This window comes from Chamaea fasciata, unplaced genomic scaffold (genome assembly GCF_029207755.1).
Source record: "Chamaea fasciata isolate MVZ Bird 193981 ecotype frontalis unplaced genomic scaffold, bChaFas1.0.hap1 SCAF_5, whole genome shotgun sequence".
NCBI lineage: Eukaryota > Metazoa > Chordata > Aves > Passeriformes > Sylviidae > Chamaea > Chamaea fasciata.
The window spans coordinates 59478655-59500449 of NW_027094090.1; the positions used below are offsets into that span (position 1 = coordinate 59478655).

General features: G+C 40.4%; 1 protein-coding gene across 2 annotated transcripts in view; it reads left to right on the top strand.

The window, feature by feature from the left end:
• The window catches only part of TBXAS1 (thromboxane A synthase 1), a 259885-nt gene that overhangs the window by 117194 nt on the left and 120896 nt on the right, over nucleotides 1-21795 (top strand). For both annotated transcript variants that reach the window (XM_066183899.1, XM_066183900.1), the window contains exon 9: nucleotides 15634-15730. In XM_066183899.1, the coding sequence (XP_066039996.1) occupies nucleotides 15634-15730 (97 nt within the window). The remainder of the gene's footprint in view (nucleotides 1-15633; nucleotides 15731-21795) is intronic.

Consider the following 21795-nt stretch of genomic DNA (forward strand, 5'->3'; position numbering starts at 1 on the left):
TGGTGTGTGCAAACTGCTGTGATCATAGTTCCAGCAAATTACTCTTTGTTTAGAGGAAAATCTCCTGGTTGGTTTGGCTTCACTGACAGATTTGGCCAGACATGGTACAGCTCTGTGAGATTGGTCAAAACTGTGTCAGCTTCTAAGACTGACAGTGGAAGCAGGAGCAGGCCCTTGTACCATATCGAAGCATCTAAGGAACCTGATTAAATCTTGGTCTGCTTCTGTGTGTGCATATAGCAGCCTTGGGTAGGAGAAGGTTTCACCTCCATTTCCTCCTGCAGAAGCGTTTCTTTTTGGTTCCTTGCACCCTGGTACTGTGCGGCATTTAGCTGTTGAAGCATAGTCCCTGTGAGCTCCATCCTAGAATTATTTGAAAAGTGTCGTTTCTTTTGAAAACATGCTGTCTGAGGAGTGTTTTACAGCTAATATATAGCACAGGTGATCTTTGATCTCTGCTGCCTGCTTCATAGCTAATTAATGGTTAAAATTATAGTTTTAAAGGGAATGAAACTGCTGAACAGATTGCTTCTTCTTATCATATTACACCTGCATACCACAATGTGTCATCCTCATTTAAGGAAGGGGGAGGAAATATTCTGAGTTACAAAAACTAGTTCCTTAGACTCAATTTCACACTGCTCTACCGTCTTCATTATCTACTGGAGCCTGTATTCATTAAACTTTTTAACAAGCTGTGAAGTCCACCTTGCAATTTCCCCCCCACCCCTTTCCACCATTCGGAAAGAAGCAGGTAGAGAGCTTTTAAAAAGCCGAAAAATCTGAGGCATTATTTCAATCCTCCTAGAAAACACGGAAAAACAGCAGTGTTGTCGATTTTGCTGTGCATATTAAATGCTTTCATTAGAATTTCCTACAGTGCTCCAGAAGTATTGATGCAAACCTAAAGCAGATACATGCAATATGCAATGTTCAGTAGCTATTAATGGTCTCTGACTTCACTCGCTATGTATCTGATTATGAACTGGTATTCCCAGTGTCATGCATGGTAATTTTTTAATGCATTTCTTGAATAATTTCCCCTCACTCTCTGTAGAGGGAGGAAAATGCATCATGCCTCCCAATGTGAGTGTATGTGTGTGTGTGTGTCCCCTTTCTTGGCAGCCTTTGAAGTAGATCAATTTTAATGCTCAGGAACTTCTCCAGCATGCCTTGGTCACTTCATGGGAGAGTCAAATTACTGCCTCTCCAGGTGACTCCCAAATGCCAGTTTCCCCTTCTTTCTGGCACCCCCAAAAAAATCCCAAAGCAACTTGTGACTGTTTTGTGACTGTGCTATGAGAAGCGCTGAGTGAAAGGGATTTCCCTTTTCCACAGATCCCACACTGGGTCTGGAGAAGGATGCAGAGAGGAAACTGCAGATTAGCAGCCTGTTGTCTGCAAGCCTAGCACAGGCTGGAGCATCCATGACTTTGGCCCTTTCTCATGCCACCAGCTGGAGCCCCAGGATGCAGGTGCTGGTTAGACCCTCTCTGCCCATGGTGGGGAGCCCTTAGACAAGACCTCATGGGGCCTCTGCCCCTTAGGACACCAAAGCATTGCACAGGAATGGATTTGGGATGTCTGTGAATTAGTTTCTTAAAAATAGTGACATTTTCCTTTGTGAGGACAACTACACTTTGCCAGGTATCTACAGAGATGATTCCTATCAAGTGCTGCCTTCAATGGTATTGTTCAATTGGTGCCACTACTTTGTTGGGGTTTGTTCTGGTTTTGTTTTTTTCCATCCATGACCTTGACTTGTAGATTGTGTTAATGGTCTTTCATACTTCCTTCCCTCCCCCTCTAAATATTTGCTCTGGGTTTTTCTTTCTCTTACTTCTCTCCATCCTCTTTAGCTCTATGCTATCTTTCCTCCATGCTCTAATTTTTATTCCTCCCTGTTTTTCTTATCCATGTTGAGTAGAAAACAGTAACATGACCTGACAATTTTAACGTCATTCCAAGGTTTTTATGTAATTCCATAAATCTCTTCATTACGTTTTTATTATTTTGTCATATATAGGTTTTAGTTTTTCTCTCTGCCTTATTAGTCTGCGGATCAATTTTAGTCTACTAAGTTTTATTAGTAGAAAGGGGAACAAAATATCTCCTTTTCCTTTGTTGGTTTGGAACCATCCTAAAGTTACCCTTTTTCTCTGTCTGACTACTTCTTTTCTTTCCCTGGAGAGTCTGCTTTATGTCAGACCTTCTGCTGGCAGTGAACTGGGTATGATTTCACCAGGCAATAGGCAAAAGTATACCCCACTGCAGAGGAAGAAGCTGTTTTCAGCTGTTACTATGTTCTTTTGTTTTTCTTATCTTGGGGAACATGGGATGAGCTGAGCCACCATTACCCTGGGGATTTTGAATCTTTCTTTCCCTCCAGTAAATTTAGTGGCTAAACCTGAAGGCTGGTGTTTAAGGAGGACTTGTTTTAGTCATACTGATAAAATTCTACAAGTATAATTAAAAGCTGTAGTAATGTCAAAAAACCTCCCATGCAGAGACACAGCAGCTCTGCAATGACAGACATTGCATCAGGGAAAAGACTGACCATGTCCTCCAGCAATTATTGGGGTATACTCCCATAGGAGTTTTTTCTAGTCTAACTTTATTAAGATTCAAATCATGTCTTGTCCCAGAATCTCCTCTCTGCCCCATGCAAACAAGCCTGAAAATAATGGTCTGGGCATTCAAGCTGTTGTTTACTTCAGCATAGCTATGTTACAGTCATGGAGTCATGACTACCTGAAGATTTTGACCCAATGTTTAGGTCTCTCTCATGTTATATAACTTCAGTTTTTGGATGATGGTAGCTACTGAATAAAATTTGGTTTTGTACAGCAAATTTGAAGATGTACCCAGACCTCTTAAAGTAGTTTACAGAAAAAGGAGTGAGTTGGGAGCAGTGTTCTGACTCTGGAAGGTCTAGCAGCAGACATTTTATCCCTCAACAATAACCCAGACTTTTCTGTCAATGTTGGAATCTATTTTATTGGAAAAAGATCTTGGCGAGGACACTGGGAATTGCTGCAGAGTCTTTCAAAGTGACATTATGAGAGGATCTTGGTTCTTCGGGACATTTTATTGTATGGAACATCTTATGAAATACTCTGTGTGAAGGGCCAAAGTAAAATGTTACCAAAGCAGCGTAACAATTTTATATGTTCACCGTCTGTCCATTTAGGCCAGTAGGAAATAAGCTATGTTTGGGGCAGGAGAAAGGGAAACTAGGTCTCCAAGTACAGTGCAGAGACAAATGTTAAACTAGGTCAGACTGTAATGTAACATCACACGGAAAGGCATTAGTTTTTAAATATTAAATTCTATTAAAAGAATATAAATTTTTATTTTTGAAATAGAGAAGTATATTAAAAATGGGAAGATTAATATTTGCATTACCTAAACTTATTCTTCCTACAGACCCATATTTTCTCCTGTTTCAGTGGCATTTGATTTGCTTTTGTCCTGTAACTAATACAATTGGATTTTCATCAGTAGTGAAGAACAGATGTTTGTGAAACTACCATAATTTTCATCCTGTTCATTTCCTTTGTAAAATATTTAAACAAACTATATAATTTGTGAGCCTTGGAGCAAACCCCTTTGATACACCACTGTGTTTATACCTACTCACAGGACTTCTCTGGGCATTGCATTCAGTGTATTTCCCAATCTTTTCCCTCTTCTGGGCTCACCATTTTGGATATTGGATTTCTGCAGGCAGCTGTACTCGCACTTTCAGAGGCTGGCACCTCTGAAATCCACAGACTGTTCCTGCTGCCAGAGGAGTGGAAGCGGCAGGTTACAGTGAGGTCAGAGGACGAGAGGTATTGCTGGTAGTGCTGACCCTGCCATGCAGGCAGCATTGCCCATATACTGGCAAGTCTCTACTAGATTTAAAAGATTTAAAAGGCTCCAGGTGAGAGGAGCATAATCAATAATTGCAGATATTAAAAGTGCTGCCTTCTCGTGCTTTCCTACCTTATTCCCCTTCCTTCTTTGCCTACAGGACACGAAGCATCTGAATCCCCCAGACAATTGCTCATGCATTTACATTTTCATTTGCTTGGTTTATAGCAGGATTGTTCCAGCTTTTGGGAGGGGCAGCTATCAAAGATGTACAGGCACTGCCATTGTGTTTTATTGTTCCAGTCTATTTTTCCCTGTGAATGTAGGTGGGAGTTTTTCAGTGGGTTGGTTTTGTGGGGTTTTTTTACTTTCTCTTTCTTCTTAGAATTTATAACCCTTTTATTGTCAGTCTTCAATCATTTTTGATAGATCAATATATTTACTTCAATGATGGTTCATCCTACTGTTGTGCTTGTATTTTTTTTCTGCTTTGTTTATAGGGGTTATGAATAGATTCAGGGGGTTGTATCTCTGCTATACATCTGTCATTGCATGAGGATCAAGCCACTTAAAATTGGCCCAATACATTTATCTTTAGAAGGAATATGAGGTGTTTACATTGGTCTGTCTTCAAATCTACTGTTTCCCCCCCTTTTCTAAGTAAATTTTGTGCAATTAGAAATACTGTTTTTTTCAGATATTCTCAGAAATCTTAATCATGACTGCTGGTGTTTCACGTACGTTGAACTGTTTGAAGGCAAGGGCTCTTTCTCTGGAAACTGCTCCAGCAGACTCCAGAGATCCAGAGGATTTAGGTAGGAGCATAGCAAGGCAGAATGGTAACATGGACTCAAATATGAAGCAGGTCCATGGGAATCCTGTGGTTTCCAGCCAAGCAGCTATGACTGAAGCAGAGAGGAGAAATTCCTGAGCCTATGTCTCACTCATGTCCCCAGGCAGCCAGATGTGGGCCTGGGACAGCTGTTTAACGCAGCTGTGAAGAGAGCTCACACATGTGCAGAGCAGTGTCAGCATGATTTGCTGTGCTCTAGCTGGGGCTCAGTAGAAAGGGCAGGTGAACAGGACTCTCCAATGAAGGTGAAAGGATATGGCTGTGGAAGAGAGGGCTACATGTACTATTCCATCCCCAGGGATCTGGGTTGTTTCATGATAAAGTGATGCATATGCCACATGTTATGCAATTGCCCCCTTTCTCCCACCACAAAGAAGGGAGCAGCAAAGGAAGTGTGTTTGTTACAACTGATAATATGTAGAACATGGTAAATGGAAAATAGGTCAACTAGGCAGTGCTCTCACTAGTATTACAGTTTGAAACATGATCTGTATCTTATGACTACACATTAAAGATGGGGAAAAGTCCCTGAACCTGCATGGATTTCAGCGAGGTTTAATAATTTAAACCAGATGAGCATATTAGCTGTTTGTAGGATGTAATCTCCATAGTTGCCTTACCAGAGCCATATACACCCTGGGGTTTGGTACATTCATTCTTAGGCTGAAATAATTTGCCATGTTATGAAAGCCATGACTCAACTACCTCTCAGCAGTGCGTTGTCCATTTGTAACAGCAGATTTTCCTGGAAGTCATTACTTTGGAGTGCCATTGTCAGCTGTACACATCACTCCTGCTCTTCTTGTCCTTTGTGGTACAGATTTGCTCGTTGTTGTTAGAGAGTATGTTACTGCTGATACACAAGCTATCAGGTTTTTCTGTTCTTTTCTTTCTTTTCTATCTCTGTGGAATTGCAGTTTCCTTTGTCTTCTGTGCAGTGCACTGAAAGAGGTTAGGAAATTTATCATGGTTATTTTTAATGGGTTTTTAAAGTCCCGCACGACACATATTGAATTGATTCAGGAAAATTTCCTGGAGCTGTAGCATTGTACTATTAAAAATAATTTTATCATTGCAATTTTTCTGTAAGAAAATACATCTATTTTTCTCCTTCCATCCTGTAACAAAGCCCTGCTTTCTAATCTTTCTGCATGGTCAGATATTAGCCATTTCCCTAGATAATTTAGGTTGGTCATGTATACTGCTAGTGTTTTTATTGTAAAGAATTCTGCTAGTGGTTTCATGATAAATGCATCAAGCATTGGGAAATTACTTTTATTAGTGTACATTTAATAATGCATTAACAAAATAAATGGGTTTGTGTGTGTGTTTATGTTAAGAATGTATAGAAAAAGTACATGCTGCTATAGGAAAAAATTAATCTTTCCTGTTTGCATTTTGTATGCTGTAGCATAAAAAGTACATTCCCTAGAGCTCAGTAGGTGGTTACTATCTTTTTTTTCTTTGTTTAGACATATTTTTTTAGGCAGATCATGCAAGAAAAGCGAGTCCCAGTCACTGTCCCCCTCGTGGCCAGTCTGACAAGCCTTTCCTTCCCTGAGTAAGGCTGTCCATTGTTGTCTGGGATCTGTGTCTTTACTGCACACAAACCAAATGAATTAGTTGTTCATGGCTTCCCACTCATGAAACCCTCCTTTCACTTGCTTAAACTTTAGATATTTTCAGGCTAGTAACCATGACCAAGTCAAAGTGTCACTTCTTATTCTACAAGATGGCCTATTGCATATGTAGCTACATGAAATTCTATTTGGCTTACTCATTCCATCATGTTATGTTTATGGTGCAAAAAACCTCCCAGTCTATTGAGTCCTATCTATTATTGAAGAATTAAAATATTCTAATATCAAGACAGTATTATTTCAGAAATGCATGCATCTGCATTAACATAAGCAAAGGAAAGGTATTAAGAGGGATGGTATACAGTATAATGTAACTCTCTCATTGATTTAAGATCAAAATGCCAGTAAGAAGGAGTAGACTGAAAGAAAATTATGTACATGTTTATTTCAGATACATTCAAAAATAAAATATTGTTTTGTCCACCACTGCTGATCTTATTTACAGGAGACATATGAGCTGTCTTGTCTATAAAGAAATGGAAGATAAAGTGCAGAATTAAAACAAACAGAAACAGCCTACTGATTTTGGATGTCTCAGTTCTGAATGCTGCTTTTGAAGATATGTAGGAGGACATGTCTTTTCAGCAGATAGGGATACTCAGCGTCTTCTGAAAGCCTTTTCTTTCCTCCAGGGCTAAAATGGCTAAGCTAAACTGGACAAGTGAAGAACTCCAGCCGCACTTGAGTTCTGGCCATGATAAGTAAAGCACACGTGAGATGAAACTTGCAGAAAGGCAGAGTTATGGATGGCTTTTCTGTGTACCCTGATTTCAACCCTCAATTTTATCATGGTCAGAAAGGCTTTATGAGAGGCAGCAGTCAGATCACATGGGTTTTGTTTTAGTCACCCTGGAATGTTTGCTTATATGAAGTTTAGTGATGAGTGTGTAACTATAAACTTTATTACACCTGTGCTTTTATTATGGTCAACCTGCTTTATCGCCTGATGTATCTTGTGATGTCGTAGTATCACAAATTATATTTAAATCCTTTGACCGCCTTCCTGTTTTGTTTTCTCCGTATGGTCGCACATATGCTCTCCTCCTTTTGTCTCCTTTCCCTAGATTTTTCTTGGATCCTTCACTGTGACACACACATGCTCCCCTGTTTTCTGGGACACTGAGGATCCTCCTTGGCCTCATGGACTCATGTTCAGATAGGTCCCCCATCCTTTGCTAGAAAGCAGCCCTGCATTACATTCCCCTCCTCCACATGTCCTTTCAACCATATTATTCGATGCAGCACCACAGTTTTATCCCTCATCTTCTGCATGTGCGCTGCTCTGTCTCCATTTATCTTGTATGAAATGGCTTCAGCCCTGCCAGGGTAATGCAGCCTGTTGTTTCCCAGAAATTGCTTACCTGTCTGTCAAAGGAAGCTGCTTAGAGATCCTAACTAGAAACGAGGATAAGCATTCAGCAGATCCCTATCCCTTCCTTGTGTGGAGCGGGAGCGGGGAGGGAAGATGGAAAAAAGGTTACTGTTGTTTAGACCAAGTAACTTTGTCTGCTTACCCTCCTCAGCCATCTTGTAAGTTTTTTCTTTTCATTCCACTGTAAAAATAGGTAGCACTGTTGAATATAAATAATAGGCTCATACAAATCCATACAAATGAACACTATGCTCACAGTAGCAAGTGAAGTTTGGAGACACAGAAAGTTTGCTATCTTCCAGAGGTAGTCGTCCCTCAAAATAATGATCCACTGTTCCGGAAAAAGTAACCTGATGATTTTTCCCTCAGTTTATGGCAAAGGAGTACTTTAGTAGTGAATTAGGGGCGAAGAGCAAGAGATGAGAGTGTTCTCACGCTGCATCTTGAAAACCCCCAGAAAGGCCAGGCACAGAAATATGCTGAAACCCACAGGAAACGCCTGCTGCACCATCACATGAGGTCAGTCAGGCATAGCGCGCTTTAGCGAGCGCAGACAAAACAGGCTCTGGTGAAAATACCACAGTCTAAACACGAGTAACAAAACACAGACTAGTACAGCCCAACTTGGTGAGAAGCACGATGGGAAAAGATTTAGGAACATTGTTCTGGCACTCTTGCTGAGGTGAAGAGCTATGAGGACTTTCAGCGTCACCCGGTCACAATAGTACCACGCACGCAGGAGGAGTGACTGGTTTCTTATTAATATCACAGTACTTCTCATTTCCAGTAGCATCCTGTAAGAGCAGTACCCTATTTACAGCTTTCATTTGGCATTAATGAAGTGGAATACTGATGTAGCTAATCAGCGCTAGCGGTATGATGCAAGCATGCGGAGCAGCAGTGGTAATCATCTTAGCTCAGTTGGCAGGGATAAAAATAACCCCTGCCAGCACTGGGAAGTGGCAGCTCCCCGGCTGTGGAGGAGCACAGCCCCGTGGCTCTCTGCTGCCCTGGAACCCAGCTTCTACTCCAGCCCACCTGAACAGAGAAAAGAAACAATTGTTATCCCTGCCCATCCCTTTTGATGCTTCTCTCCACAACCCATGAACACAGGCTTGAGTTTTTATACTTGCACCAAGGTCTGGACTCAGATTGCTTCCAAAAGCCTAATGGATGTAGATTGCTGAATATGCTTGTATAATTCAGAGGGTTTTTTTTTTTCTCTTCGTGGCACTTTGTGAGCTTAATTTAATCTCTGTCATTTCTTATATGTGGGTAAATGTCATCTACTTCATTTCATGAATGAATTAACACAGTCATATAGAGGCTGTGTCTCCTGCACTGCTCACTTGGAAGGGGAAGGGATTAGTAAAAGTGTGTGACACCCTCAAGTTGCTGCACCCTGGGGTTAGAGATGCTCAGAAACAGATTTCATTTGCACCCTGGTATAAGTTACTTGAAAGACTCTACCAACTCTGTACACTGTAGTGGCCTCAATCAGTCCTACTTCTCCTCATTGTCAGCGTTAAATATATTACTTTCGTACCACAAGTCTCTTATTGCACCTGACGAGGGAGGAGCTCCTTTAAAAATAGCTGTGCTTTTAGTAGTGGGGAGAAGATAAATAATCCCGGAGTTTTCTTCCTTTTTTTGATACTTCCTTAAGCATGTCAGAAGGCAGAGGCCTTCTGGCAAGGTGTGAGTTTGAGATATCACAGAGGTTCTTGGTATGTAGAAGATAGCATTTTTAATCCCTGGTGTGTGGACAAGGAGTTGGGTGCATAACTGTACAGAGCAGCACAGGAAGTGTGTGTGAGCAAGCATTTTATGTTACATGATATTTTTAATGCACCCAGGAATTAAATAATTAGTCCTATGTGCTTATTTTAAAGCTTTCACAACATGAAAAGAAATGTAGTTAATTGAAAAAGGAAATGAGGAATAATTTATTCTTACATAGAAATGAGTGTGGCCATGCCTGTTTTTTTCATGAATTTACACGGTGGATTGGATTAGTCTCTGGATGAGGTGTGTGAGGGTGTGTGTGTTGGCGGAGCTGTGCTTTGAAACTTTTCTCTGTGCCTGAGGGGTCTCAGTGCTACCGGGACTTCATTTTCATGTGCAGTAATTTCACCTGTTTCTAGGGTGTTGTGGTTTTGGGGTGGGGTTTTTTTGTTGTTTTTCTTCTCTTAAGTGTTAATTTATAAAAATATAAAATATAAATAAAAAACTTAAATTTATAAAAATAGTCCAGGCAAGCACCTTACCAACTAGAGTCACAGCCTCAGATGCAGAACAAGTGGCACAGGAGTTAGTTCCCAACCTTCCCAAAGAAAGCTGGCATGCAATTTCCAGGTGTACGTAGCAGCTGAGAAGTTCTGTTCTCACAGGGTGTCAACAGAAAAAAAAAAGGTGATTGCTGGCAATTCCCATCTCCTCCATACCTGACTGTCCCCCAGTCCCTCAGATGGAAAATGGAAGATGTTATTTGTTTTCCCCACTGTCACTTAAGGTTATTTAAGTTGTAGGCTCTACAGGCCTAGAATAAGATTTCTGTGTATGAATATCTCCTGTCAGATTAGGATATGGGACTTTTGGAGACCTTCAGCTGCTGATAAAACATGAATAATACTCATGGTACTTGAAAAATTTGTCCCCCTCCTTTCCTTTCCTCTCAGCCCAAACTAACCCTTTTTGTGCAGATTGTGTTTGGGTTTTGCAGCTGTTCATTATGTATTGCTTAGTCCTACCACATCTGAATTGCCTTCGAGCACTGAGTGAGGACAGTGCTATGACAAATCAATTTGCTGACCTCTGAAATAATTAAGTAAGTAAAGCTGGGCTTCAGGCCTATTTTAAACAAGCATTGTGCTATTCATTTTTACGTTTCTCTGCCTGCAATGAAAGGGTGTCTCTAAACAAAAAGAGACAGCGTGATTGAGGAACTTCTTTTAAGGAAAAGTTGCCTAAGAGAATCAGCCTTTTCCCACCGTATCTCTGTCTTTGTTCACGTCTCCTTCTCCCGCCACTGCCTTTTTTTTTTCTTTGTTCTTTGCTCTTCCCTGAAGAAAATGGAAATAATAAAATATTCTATTTTCATATGGCTCTACAGATGATCTGTGTGTACTTAACCAGACCACAGCACAGAAAACAAAGCCCTGCTTATTGCTTAACAGCATGTATATGTTTTATGATTTATGTGGTTGTAATACATGGGGCTGATAATAGATAGGAAGATCAAAGTCTTCTGTGAATTGACAGCAGCACTGTAAACAAGGTGAAAGGGTTGCAGGTGTTTCCCACATGGATGTTATACAAAAACATATGGCCCTGTATGTGCTCTCCACCTCTTCATGTGCAACAAGGCAACATGAGCTTTGCTCAGAGAGCACAGCCATGGCTCAGGAGCTGGGAGGTGCTGTTGGCAGCAGATGACCATGCAGTGTGGCCCGGATGATCTTGGGAGTGTGGAAAGGCTAATGCTAAATTGGTCTTTCAAATTAAAAGTAGCTGATTAATCCCCTGTGTCATCTGTGCATCCCCTGTGCATTTTTGGGAGATCCCTGTCAAACATTGGGAAAGAAGATGATGGGCTAAAGTGTTTCAGGAGAGACTGGGCATTCCAGTGTGCCCCTTGTCTCATTGCTCCTACTTCAGCTCAGAGTTGGGCTTGGCAGGCATCTTTTACCTCCATGCCTTATCTTTTGTGGCCATGGGCAGGCACAAGGTGTGGGGTTGAGATACCTAGGCCACATCTCCGCAGAAACAACAGTGGTGCATGAGCAAACCTGCAGATATCATTGCTAGATTGCTGTTTATTCTTGTGGATAAAAGGAAAGATGTGTTTAGAGAATGACTAAATCATTGTAAAGAGGACTGCAACATCCTGGGTGAACCCTGAACACAAGGTAGTCATCCCTGTCTTTCTCATTAATTGCCTTAAGAGGGGTGCTTGTCTGCTCTTAGGAATGAAACTGCTGCAGCTGGGTGTGGTGGGTGTTTGTAGCCTCTTCAGTTACTGAAACACTTCTGATGAAGTTTGGCTTATTTTGTTCAATACCCTGTGGCAGAACCACCTGCTTGAACTGCGAGCCCTTTGGCACTCTGCTTTTTTCACAGTTTCTGGGAATAGACCCATGCCTTCTGCTGAATGCTTGTGAAGGCCCTTTTCCCTGGCCATCCTGAGGATGATGTGGCCCAAGTCTGCTGGCTTGTGCACTGACATTTTCATCTGCTGGAGGAAGCTCACACTGTACTTGTGCTGTTGATGAACTGGTACGAGGTCTTTCACCTTGCAATGGAACTAAAGCTACTGGTCTAAAATGTGAATTTCTTTCACTGTTCTGGAGAGCTGCAGTTTAAACTGAAATATAATAGAAATTTCCCCAACAGCATAACTTAATTAACCAATATCTCATCTACACAGGAAAATCTGCCTCCTTGTGTGGGTCATGAAATTTGCTTTTTGCTGGTGTGGCAGTGTTACAACTGATTTCCATGTGGACAGAGGTGCATTGCCCCAAGGGTGTCATGGTGCATGCATGAATTCCTGCTTCTCTGCAGGAGCAGGCTAGGTATTCCCAAGTATTTGCTTTACACCCTGAAAGCCCTAGATGAAAAAATTATGGAGTCTTGGGTCAAGCAGTGTAATGGTACTGTAGCTAAAGGTAGGACTTCTGTGTGTGAATGAGCCCTGTGAAAAGATAAACCTAGGAAAAGTTAGTAAAAAGTGCTGTCCTAAATTATTCATGAATCTATTTGCTATGTACTTGCCCAAAGGCTTTTGTTTTTCTCAAACTCTTATTTATTAAAATCTGACAAGAATATCAGGTTTCGTTCAATAATAAATCTAAGTCTACATGAGACTAGTGATATCCTCATCCAGTAAAACAATCAAAATGAAGTTACATAGCAGGGTGGAATATGTTATTTACTTGGGAAGAATAGATTATTGTTCAGGAGGATTTTATCTTTTACTTGCTATTTCAAAACAAATGAAAAAATCCAAAATACCTAGTTGGGAGATAGCCTCTTGTTTTGTGACTGAGGCCTTGATCCTGCAAAGGATTTAAAATATATTAAAACTCAGTTAAACACCTTTCTGGCAGCTTTTCAGGTTCCAGACTGTGTTTGCGAATTAAATAGCTTAGGTGATCTTGTTTCATGCTTAGTTCTACTTGTCCTTTTTCCTTAACTTCAGGGAAAGACCATGGAACTCGTGTGTTTGGCTTATGGATTTTGACTTCCAAAGTATATCCATATACAGCCTCATCTTTTTGTGTCCTAGAAAAGGTTTGAAAGATTGTATACAGAAAGTAGGAGAATGGAAAAAAGGCAGGAAGAGAGCTTTTGCTGTTTGGGAATAATGTGTGTGCATTATAGCAGTCATTCTTAAAAAAAAAAAAAGGCAGAACTTTGCTTAAAAATCAATTCAAGTAGTTTGTTGTTTTTGTTTTTTCTCCCCAGCATTTTCTCTGTATTAATTAGGGGATTGTTCAATACCCTGTGACCCTGTGTTTCTATTTAATAGTAGAGGATTCCCCCCCTCCCCCCTTCTTCTCCTTTTTTCCCCTAATTTATAACTGCATAAAGAAAGAAGAAGCAGACGCCTATAGCTAGAAAGTTAGAGAAGAGTAAATAAAAAAGAAAGAGCTTAGCTGTGGAAACAGAACTAAGAGTTCGGGTGACTGGTCTGAGTTGGAGGTTGATGAATAGATTTGTTTGCATAAGCTTGGCTTCTGAGTCACTTTCTCATAAAAGCAGCTTGAGTAGGAGATGCTCCTGTCCCAAATTTTTTGTCCTGAATGCTTTCAAGCACAAAGTGCACTGTGACATAAAGACTCCTGCTGTGAGTCCAGTCCTGTTATTCCGGTGGACAGGAGCTGGAGCTTTGCAATTTCCCGGGTCTGAAATAAACTAGAAGTGTGTCTCTCTTACACAAACATGCTTTGCCTGATATATTATGCGGTGCCCCTTGCTGGTCAGAGTTAAGCTGCCTGGGTAGACATAACCAGCTTTTATTTGAGATTTGGAATCTGGTGTCAGGACGTTGATCCCTGTGAAAAGCTGTTTGTTTCAGGACCATCAGTCACTAACCAATAAATGTGACCAGGAACTTGCTAAGGTTGGAGGGAGGAAAAGAAAAGTGAGATGTGAGCATGAGAGAACAGTATTTGTGGCTGGTGATTCTGGGTAGGTTCAGAGCAGCATGTCTTCATCTTGAGAGCTTGTGTTGCCTCTCTGATGCCAGAAAAACTTTACAAAGTACTTACATAAGTTGCATGTAGGGCATTATCCTCCTCTGCTAAAGTCTGTGATCAAACCCCTCTTTAATCTGAGGCATCAGCTCTTTTTTATGCACTTACCAGGATTCTGAATAAAAGTGTGACCATCACAAGCAACTACTTGTGCCGTGGTTGAGCAAACTGGGAGGGGTGAAAAAGATTTACCTTTTTAGACCACACCACCAATGTCTAATGTTCCAGTAGAGCCTATGAGTTGCATTTGGGAAGTAAAAGTTCCCTCTGGAAATCCATGTGAGAGGAAAAGATGATGTCTTCCTTCCTAAAGAACACTATGTTCTTGTTCTTCACTGCCATTTCTTTGTTACAAGTTTTGGTGATAGAGGGGTCAAATTGGGCTGTGAAACTTTGTTTTGGAATCAAGATATTTGTCTGATTTGTTTGCCCTTGAAGAAATCAGGCTGCTGCAGCTTCATTGCCATGGGAACCCCTTGTTACTATATTTAATTCAGCCCAGGGTTGCTTGTCTATTCAGTTGCTGCAGTGTAGACAGGTGATAAGCAATATATCGATACTGAGCTATAGCATACCAAAATGATTAGGCATGGATATTACTGTGGTATTGCAGCATCTGTGGTATTGCTCTTGTGTTTTGCTGTGAGCTGTCTGGCCCTTCTGTGCCTGCCTCCAACCTCTTCTTCCTCTCTCCTGGTGGAGAAAGGAAGACAGTGCTGCCTGAATAGACTTTCTGGTCCAGCCATCAACAAAGGTAGGGGCTGAAAGCAACCTCTGCTTGCTGGTTGTGTTTCTTCCTCCCCCCGTAGAGCAGCCAACCATCGAGTGCCTGTGGCCTTGGAAGAAATGATGCTGGAGAAGGGAGCTCTGCACCCCTAGAAGTTGTAGGGTTGGGACGGGTCCCAGTGCCTCTGGAGCATCCACAATGGTGTGAAGACCCAGAAGGGCAGACCCTGGCTTCACAAGGTCATATTAAAATGGGAGCAGGGAGATAGAGGGTGTACAGGCAGAGACACCCCAATCACCTATTCTTCTACTGAACTTTTACTAATTCTCTTAGACTTGGTAAAACTTTTTTCCCCCTTTTTTTCCCCTCCCCATTAGTGTAATGTAAGGTTTGTACATGGCAATGCAGAGCCTGAGATGCACTCAGTTCTAGTGCTAATAGAAGTGGTGGAAGTGGGATTCACTGCAGTCACACTGGGGGGACTTCTGGAAAGATGCATTAGAGGCAGGGCTTAACCATGAAAAGACATTTCATGTGGCTGATGGCAGAAAATTCAATTTTGTAGGTCTTTCATGGTTATTTCAGTTGGTTTCTAATGTTTTACTCCTCTATAGTTTGCTTTAGTGATGCTACATCACTTTGCACAGAATTCAGAGTGAGCATAGAGTGTGTAAACCTTTATGTTAAAATGTTGGCTGAGTATTGATTAATCAGTAAAAGATTTGATGCTGTTTCCTTTAAATTCCAGGACCATGCTTCTTAATTTAACAGTTGGGAGGGCTGGGGAAAGATCCTGCTTTACCTATGGGAATACATTTTCTGTGATATTTGTTCACTCCAAGTATATTCAAGCAAAAGGAGATATTTTAGGGAAGGAGATCATTCTCTGTGGTCACCATCTGCTAAAATTATTCTTTATTTCCTTCTAGGTATTATATTGGTCGCCAGATGTTTGTGGTGGTCTCCTCACCAGAGATGATCAGGCAAATCTTAGTGACAGATTTTAGTAACTTCACCAACAGAACTGTAAGTACACATAAAAATTGGCTTTGTGGATGGAGTTGGTAGCACTGCTAATTTGAGCTCAGACTAAAAGTGGCTACAAGGAAGACAGAAATACAGAGGCAAAATTACAACATGCTTCAATAAGACCTTAAGCTTCATACACTCAATATATACATTCAGTCAAAGACTTGTTACCAGAACACTCTGAGGATGAAAGGGAATGTCCTTAGACGAGACACACCGTCCTTGTGACTGAAGCACCAAATGGATGTTGAAGAGAGGGTTTCAATATCCAGTTGTGACTTCCTGTGAAATCTCGGAAAAATCACTTACTAGTTCTCTTCCTCAGTTCTCAATCTGTAACATGGAGATGGTATGATTTGCTTTCTCCCACACATGGTCTGTTTTGTGCTTTTAGACCTCACTGGGCAGGAGCAGTTTGCTTGGGACAAGGACATGCCTCCCACAGCTACTGTATATTAGTCAGACCTGGAAATAATAAATAGCAAAGAAGGAAGTTGGACTTAGCAAGAATTTATACATATGCGCTTGGTCACAGTCACCTCGGAAAGCTCATTTTCAGGAAGTGGTTAGAGCAAATAATGAGGCTGAATGGCCAGAGCTCCAGCAGTTGCTGGGCATTTTACAAGGAAATACTGTCACTGCATGCTGCCTCAGTCCCATCCATTCCCTGTTTCCCTCTGGGCCCATTGTATGCTCAAACCTGCTCAGACAAACTCAGGTGTATTTGTGTATTTGGGAGGGTTGTTTGTTTTTTCTCTGATCATCTGTCTGTCTTGTCTGCTCCTCTGATCCTCTCTGCAACCAGTCAGTCTGTTTGCAGACTGCTTGTCTCCTTTGCTTGCTTCTTTTGGTACTTGAATTTCATCCTGTGTCTGTCTATATCTTAATAACTACTGGTGCCAGCTGCCCACCATTCTGCCCATACCTCACACTTAAAAGGAAGAATCTATTTTTAGACTTCTTAGGCTCAAGTCCTTATATATGACAAGGGGCTTTCCCCCGTTTTCTCTATACTTGAAGAAATTTTCCATCCCTTCTTCCACCCCAAGCAGGGAGCCTATTTCTTTCTGTCTATAACTTTCCCATGCTTTTCTTCTTTTTATTTGGTAATATTAGACTGTACGCACTACACCTAGCAGTAGCTGGTGATCAAGTAACACTTCCCTGAAATTAGAAAGCTTTCGTTTGAGGGGTCACAGAGATTTGTTCTGCTCTTTAGTCAGTCTGGTTGTTTGGATACATCTTTCTCTGTATTGTCACACTTCTCAGTTGGTGAAATTTTTCTTCCTCTCCATGCTTTTTGTGTTCAGAAGTTTCTCTCTCTTTCTTTGGTTGTATGTCCTTCGTTCATGGTCTGTCTGTGACATCCGCGTTCCTCTCTGAAATTCAGGTAGGTTATGTCACCACAGTCACTCTCTCCCTCTCTCCTTTTCTTGTTCTTCATTAAGGATCTGTTAGGTAGAGCTGTCTCTGCAGGTTCTTGGCCTTATCACTTGACTGTCCCCTGAATCATTTGTGGCTTTTCTGTACAACATCCTGCTTTATTGATGAGGAACTGTTACATAGATGGAGTGGCATCCCTGCCACTAACCAGAAAGCCTATGACAAATGAGAAAATTTAACTCCGAGCCCTCTCTTTAGCAAAATTAGCAGCTTTCCCCCTGTTCAGGGTTGCTATTTCTGTCTTGCTTAATGCCCATGAGTCTAAATCAAATGAATTTCCTTCATCTTATATGCTCTCATCTGCTTGTTCTATGGTCTTCTCACAAAGCCACAATCTTTGCTTGTTTCTCACTTTTCAGTTTGTTCTCCCCTCTTCCAGCCATTGCTTTTCACTTACTGCAGATAAGCAGGCTTCTGTTTCTGGGTCTTTCCACATCTAACCTGGGAATCTTTTCTCCTCTGGAGTTTTCACACTGGAAGCTGTCTCCTCTTTAATTTGCCGTCAGCTCTCTTGGGAAAGTATTTGGTTACCCTGTACGCTAGTAATCCTACATGAATATAAATAATGCTGGATGGTACATAAGGAAGGCCAGTGGAATTTATTCAGATGTGGTTTGGGTTGTATGCAAATAATGATTGAAAGGTGAGAGTGAGCAAAGCACTTTCCAAGTAATAGAATTCTTTCTTATCACATTGACTGAATAAATGTCATTTTAAGATTTTAATAGGGTAGCTTCTGTTTGTATATTTTAAAACTAGTCAAAGCAAGCTCCTCTACTTCAAGTGAAGGTTTCTATTTGCTAGTGGAGAATTCAAAATGCTAAAAAGACCCCCCTGCTTTATTTTATGAATTCCTTCCCCAGTGAAGAGTGGTTGTAGAACTGACTTTGGAGTCAATGCTGTTCACAAAGCTAGGCTAATATATTCCAATCAAAACATGGCACATGCTTATTATTTCAACCTAAAACCGTTTTTATTTTTTAGTTTAAGAGTATCAGCCTTTTAGGCTGAGAGGATAGGAAAGCAGGTGAGACCATTGGGTTTGAACAGGTCTTAGGAAAACACACTTGTGCTTTTCTTTTCTGACCTTCCCATGTGCATTTCCAAAATCAAGATTTCTACTTCATCCACCGAAGTGAAATGTGAGTTATCTAACCTAGAATGCCTCAAAGAGAGATTTTTCTCTCTGTAGCATTTGTAGCAACGGTATGTTCACAAATTGTCACTGATTTTCAGGATGTGCAGGACTAGTTATAAAAGCTAGGAGTAGAAAAAGTTTATATTCCATGTTTATTTTGCTGCTTTTTCAATTATTTGTAAAATATATACATATTTGATAGAGACAATGGGAAATCAAACTTGTGAAGGGCTGAAAACAGTGGATATATTGGTAGAAGCCAGTAAGATGATGATTCAGTGAATTCTGACAGCTTTTATTAAAGCTGTCTGTAATGTGATGTCATGCCTTTGAGTGCTCGTAAGGAGGATGACCTTAATTTGGGATTGTGCACTTGTGGACTCCCTTCTGGGAAGTCATCTGAAAGCCGTTATGGTATGAGAGTGGTTTTAATCTGCTGAGAGGATTTTTTGGAAGGATCTTGTATCCTGTTCTTGCATCCTGAAAGACCTAGACCATTTGTGCACTTCTCACATTTTGAACCTGTCTGCTCACTCATTATATGGACAAAGCAGATCTTCCATGTGAACACAAGCTAAACTACTCTTCATTTTATGTTTCCATTTGATACTATATATTTCACATCTTTACTATGGCTATCTTTTGAAGATTGCTGTAAAAAATCTTTTATATTCCCCCACCATCTTCGCTTGTTTCTGAATTACTGGTTAATAATTCTTGCAAAAGAAGTGTATGGTGACTGCAGATCAAATCTGCATTAGGGTTCACTTCCTCTAAGAACAAGCAACCAAGTCTAGCACATAGGCTGTTACTGCCTTGTAGGCACAGGGTGTATGTATTGGTAACTGTATAATCACAGGAAGGCAATGATGACACTCTGCTTCCCCATTTAATTTGGTCTCAATTAAGATAAGCTTTAGAGCCATTCAAAACCAAAAATGTCTGCTGAAATATACCTTCATACTTGGGGCATATGAAGCCCTTTTTCCCATGTTTTTAATTATAGTTGAAGAAGAAAATATGAAAATTACTTTATATACCTTCTGCCAAAAAATATGAAATTAATTTTAATTTAGGTTAACCAAGAAACCTCAGCCAGTATTTGGGCAGAGCTGTGCTGGAGTAAATGATACCTTTTTCTCACAACTGTGTTAAGTTGTCTCTTGAATAGAAGCTTCCTTTTAAGAGCACTAAGACCATTTTTAACTTCATTACTGTGTTGCAAGTGAGATAGGATTATGATGTTTGTTGCATTCTTCCAGGTGGGATAATGATACATAATCTGTTTTCAGATTGTTTTTAATTTCTGCATTAAAAATTTGTTTTACAATTAGTACCTGAGAATCATTAAAGTGTACTTTTAAAAATGTAGGAGCAGAGTGTTAAGATGGGACAATGTGAAGAGAAATATTACCTGGTACATAATTTAAATAATTTGGATGGCTGTAAAAATATTTCCTAGAAATGTGGATTCAGTGAGCCCTAAGGCAAAGGTAAGTACTGGCTAGTCAAGGTTTGCCAGGCCACTGGAGTCTGTGCTCTGCCAGGATTCATGGGGCTATCACAGGTGGAAACTAGTGGTTGATTCAGACCAAATCCTTAAGTCTACCTGCCAACCAGCTGGAGGACAGTGACATTTTTGAATTCAAAAAGCTACACCAATTCCAGTCAATGTATAAAAACATCACTCTTTTCTCATCAGAAACTTTGCTGCTACAGTGTTACAAATAATAATGGATTAACAGCAAATAATAATGAAGTGGTAAAAATAAAAAAGTACCAGAAATATAATATGATACAAAATCCTTGTATCCCTTTTGAAGGAAAAATGAGTTGCTTGAGCTTCCTTTCTTTTTGCTTGTCTATTCTTTCTCTTCATCTTTGAGTTTATCCACATAAGTTCTGATTATTCTTTTCACATGTAGAATTTGTCTGTTACATTAAGCTGTTTCATCATCTTTATTTTGGTAAATCTATAAAGCTTCAGGCTTACCTAGAGCATTAAACAAATAAAATACAACCACCAAGTAGGGGAAGGAACCTATTCTCTGCATTTTGTTCGGCTGTGCTCCAGGATGCCTGACATATCCCTGAACTGGTTGTTCCTCCTGGTCTCTTGCTAGGGGAAAGAAAACTGTATATTACTGTATCAAAAGATCTATCTAAATTTGATACAAGATGCCCTCCAGAGGTCTCTTCTAAATTCAACCATCCTGTAATTCTGTGAATTCTGGGTCAGGCCCTCGGTCAGCAGAAATCCACATATTAACTTTAGATGACTCTACACTGACTGAAAACGATTATGTATCTCCAGAGCAGGACTGGGATGCAACAACTGGCTTCAAAAAGCTCAGCTCAGGAACTGGCTGGTGTGCATCTGTGTTCTTCATCTTTGGCAAGTAAAGGACCACTTGCATGTCCTGTGCAAGATCTTTCTTGCTGCCTTCTGCCTTGACTTTTAGAGAACAGGCAACAGCCTCACTGCATTACTTTCAGTGAAGAGTGGTGATTCAGTTGTGTATCCAAACCCGGAGCCTCATCCTGCTTATGTGCTGGGTTGTTCCTTCCGTCTCTCTCCCAAACACAGTTTTTATTATGAAGAATGGACCCACCAACATACTCACTTGGAAGCATGTAATGCAAAAATAGTTAAGGAATGACAAGTTCTATACTGTTGCCAAAAGACACATATGCATGCTTCCTTGACCCTGTACCCTTTGGTTGTTTGGTTTAGAGATGTTTCTTTTCTTCAAGTTAAACTTCCTAGTATTATTTCCGGTTGTGTCAATGCCATCGTCATCCTTTCATGTGAATTTCTTTGTTTACTTAGAAATTGTTGTTGTAAAGTGCAATGAGCTCAGTTTGTAACTAGATGATGAATGGACTTCCCTGGAAGCTTACCTTTGCATGGGCACATGATTTGGAGCACCAGTGACACAGTATGACAGCAGACAAGTCAGTACTTGGAAAATGATTTAAACAAATGAGAACACATGACATATATATATATATATATATATATATATATATATATATATATATATATATATATATAATGAAGTCTTCATTTTTCCACACTTTAAAATGACCATTCAGTGGGATGGCTTCATACTGAAGTGATGATCTGGTGTGTGTGAGTAGTTTGATTGTGATATTTAGTTTTGAATGCTGGATTTTGTGGCTGCAGAGAGGAGGTATGTGCTTTAAATTTTTTCACTGCTTCATTCTGTTTAGAATTTTTTTTTTCATTTTCCCACTCCTTCTTCCTGTTTCATCTTGTTTTTTGTTTGGTTCATAGAGGACATGGAAGGTGACTGGCATAACACCTCTGGAGCCAACATGTCCCATCATTAGTTGCTACATCTGCATGTGAGCTTGAATATGTATCTGTATATATTTATGGATGCATATGGATGCACATATATTGATTTGGGATCTCCTTGTGAATTGAGGAGGGCCTGAGTCTCTATTCCATTCTCTA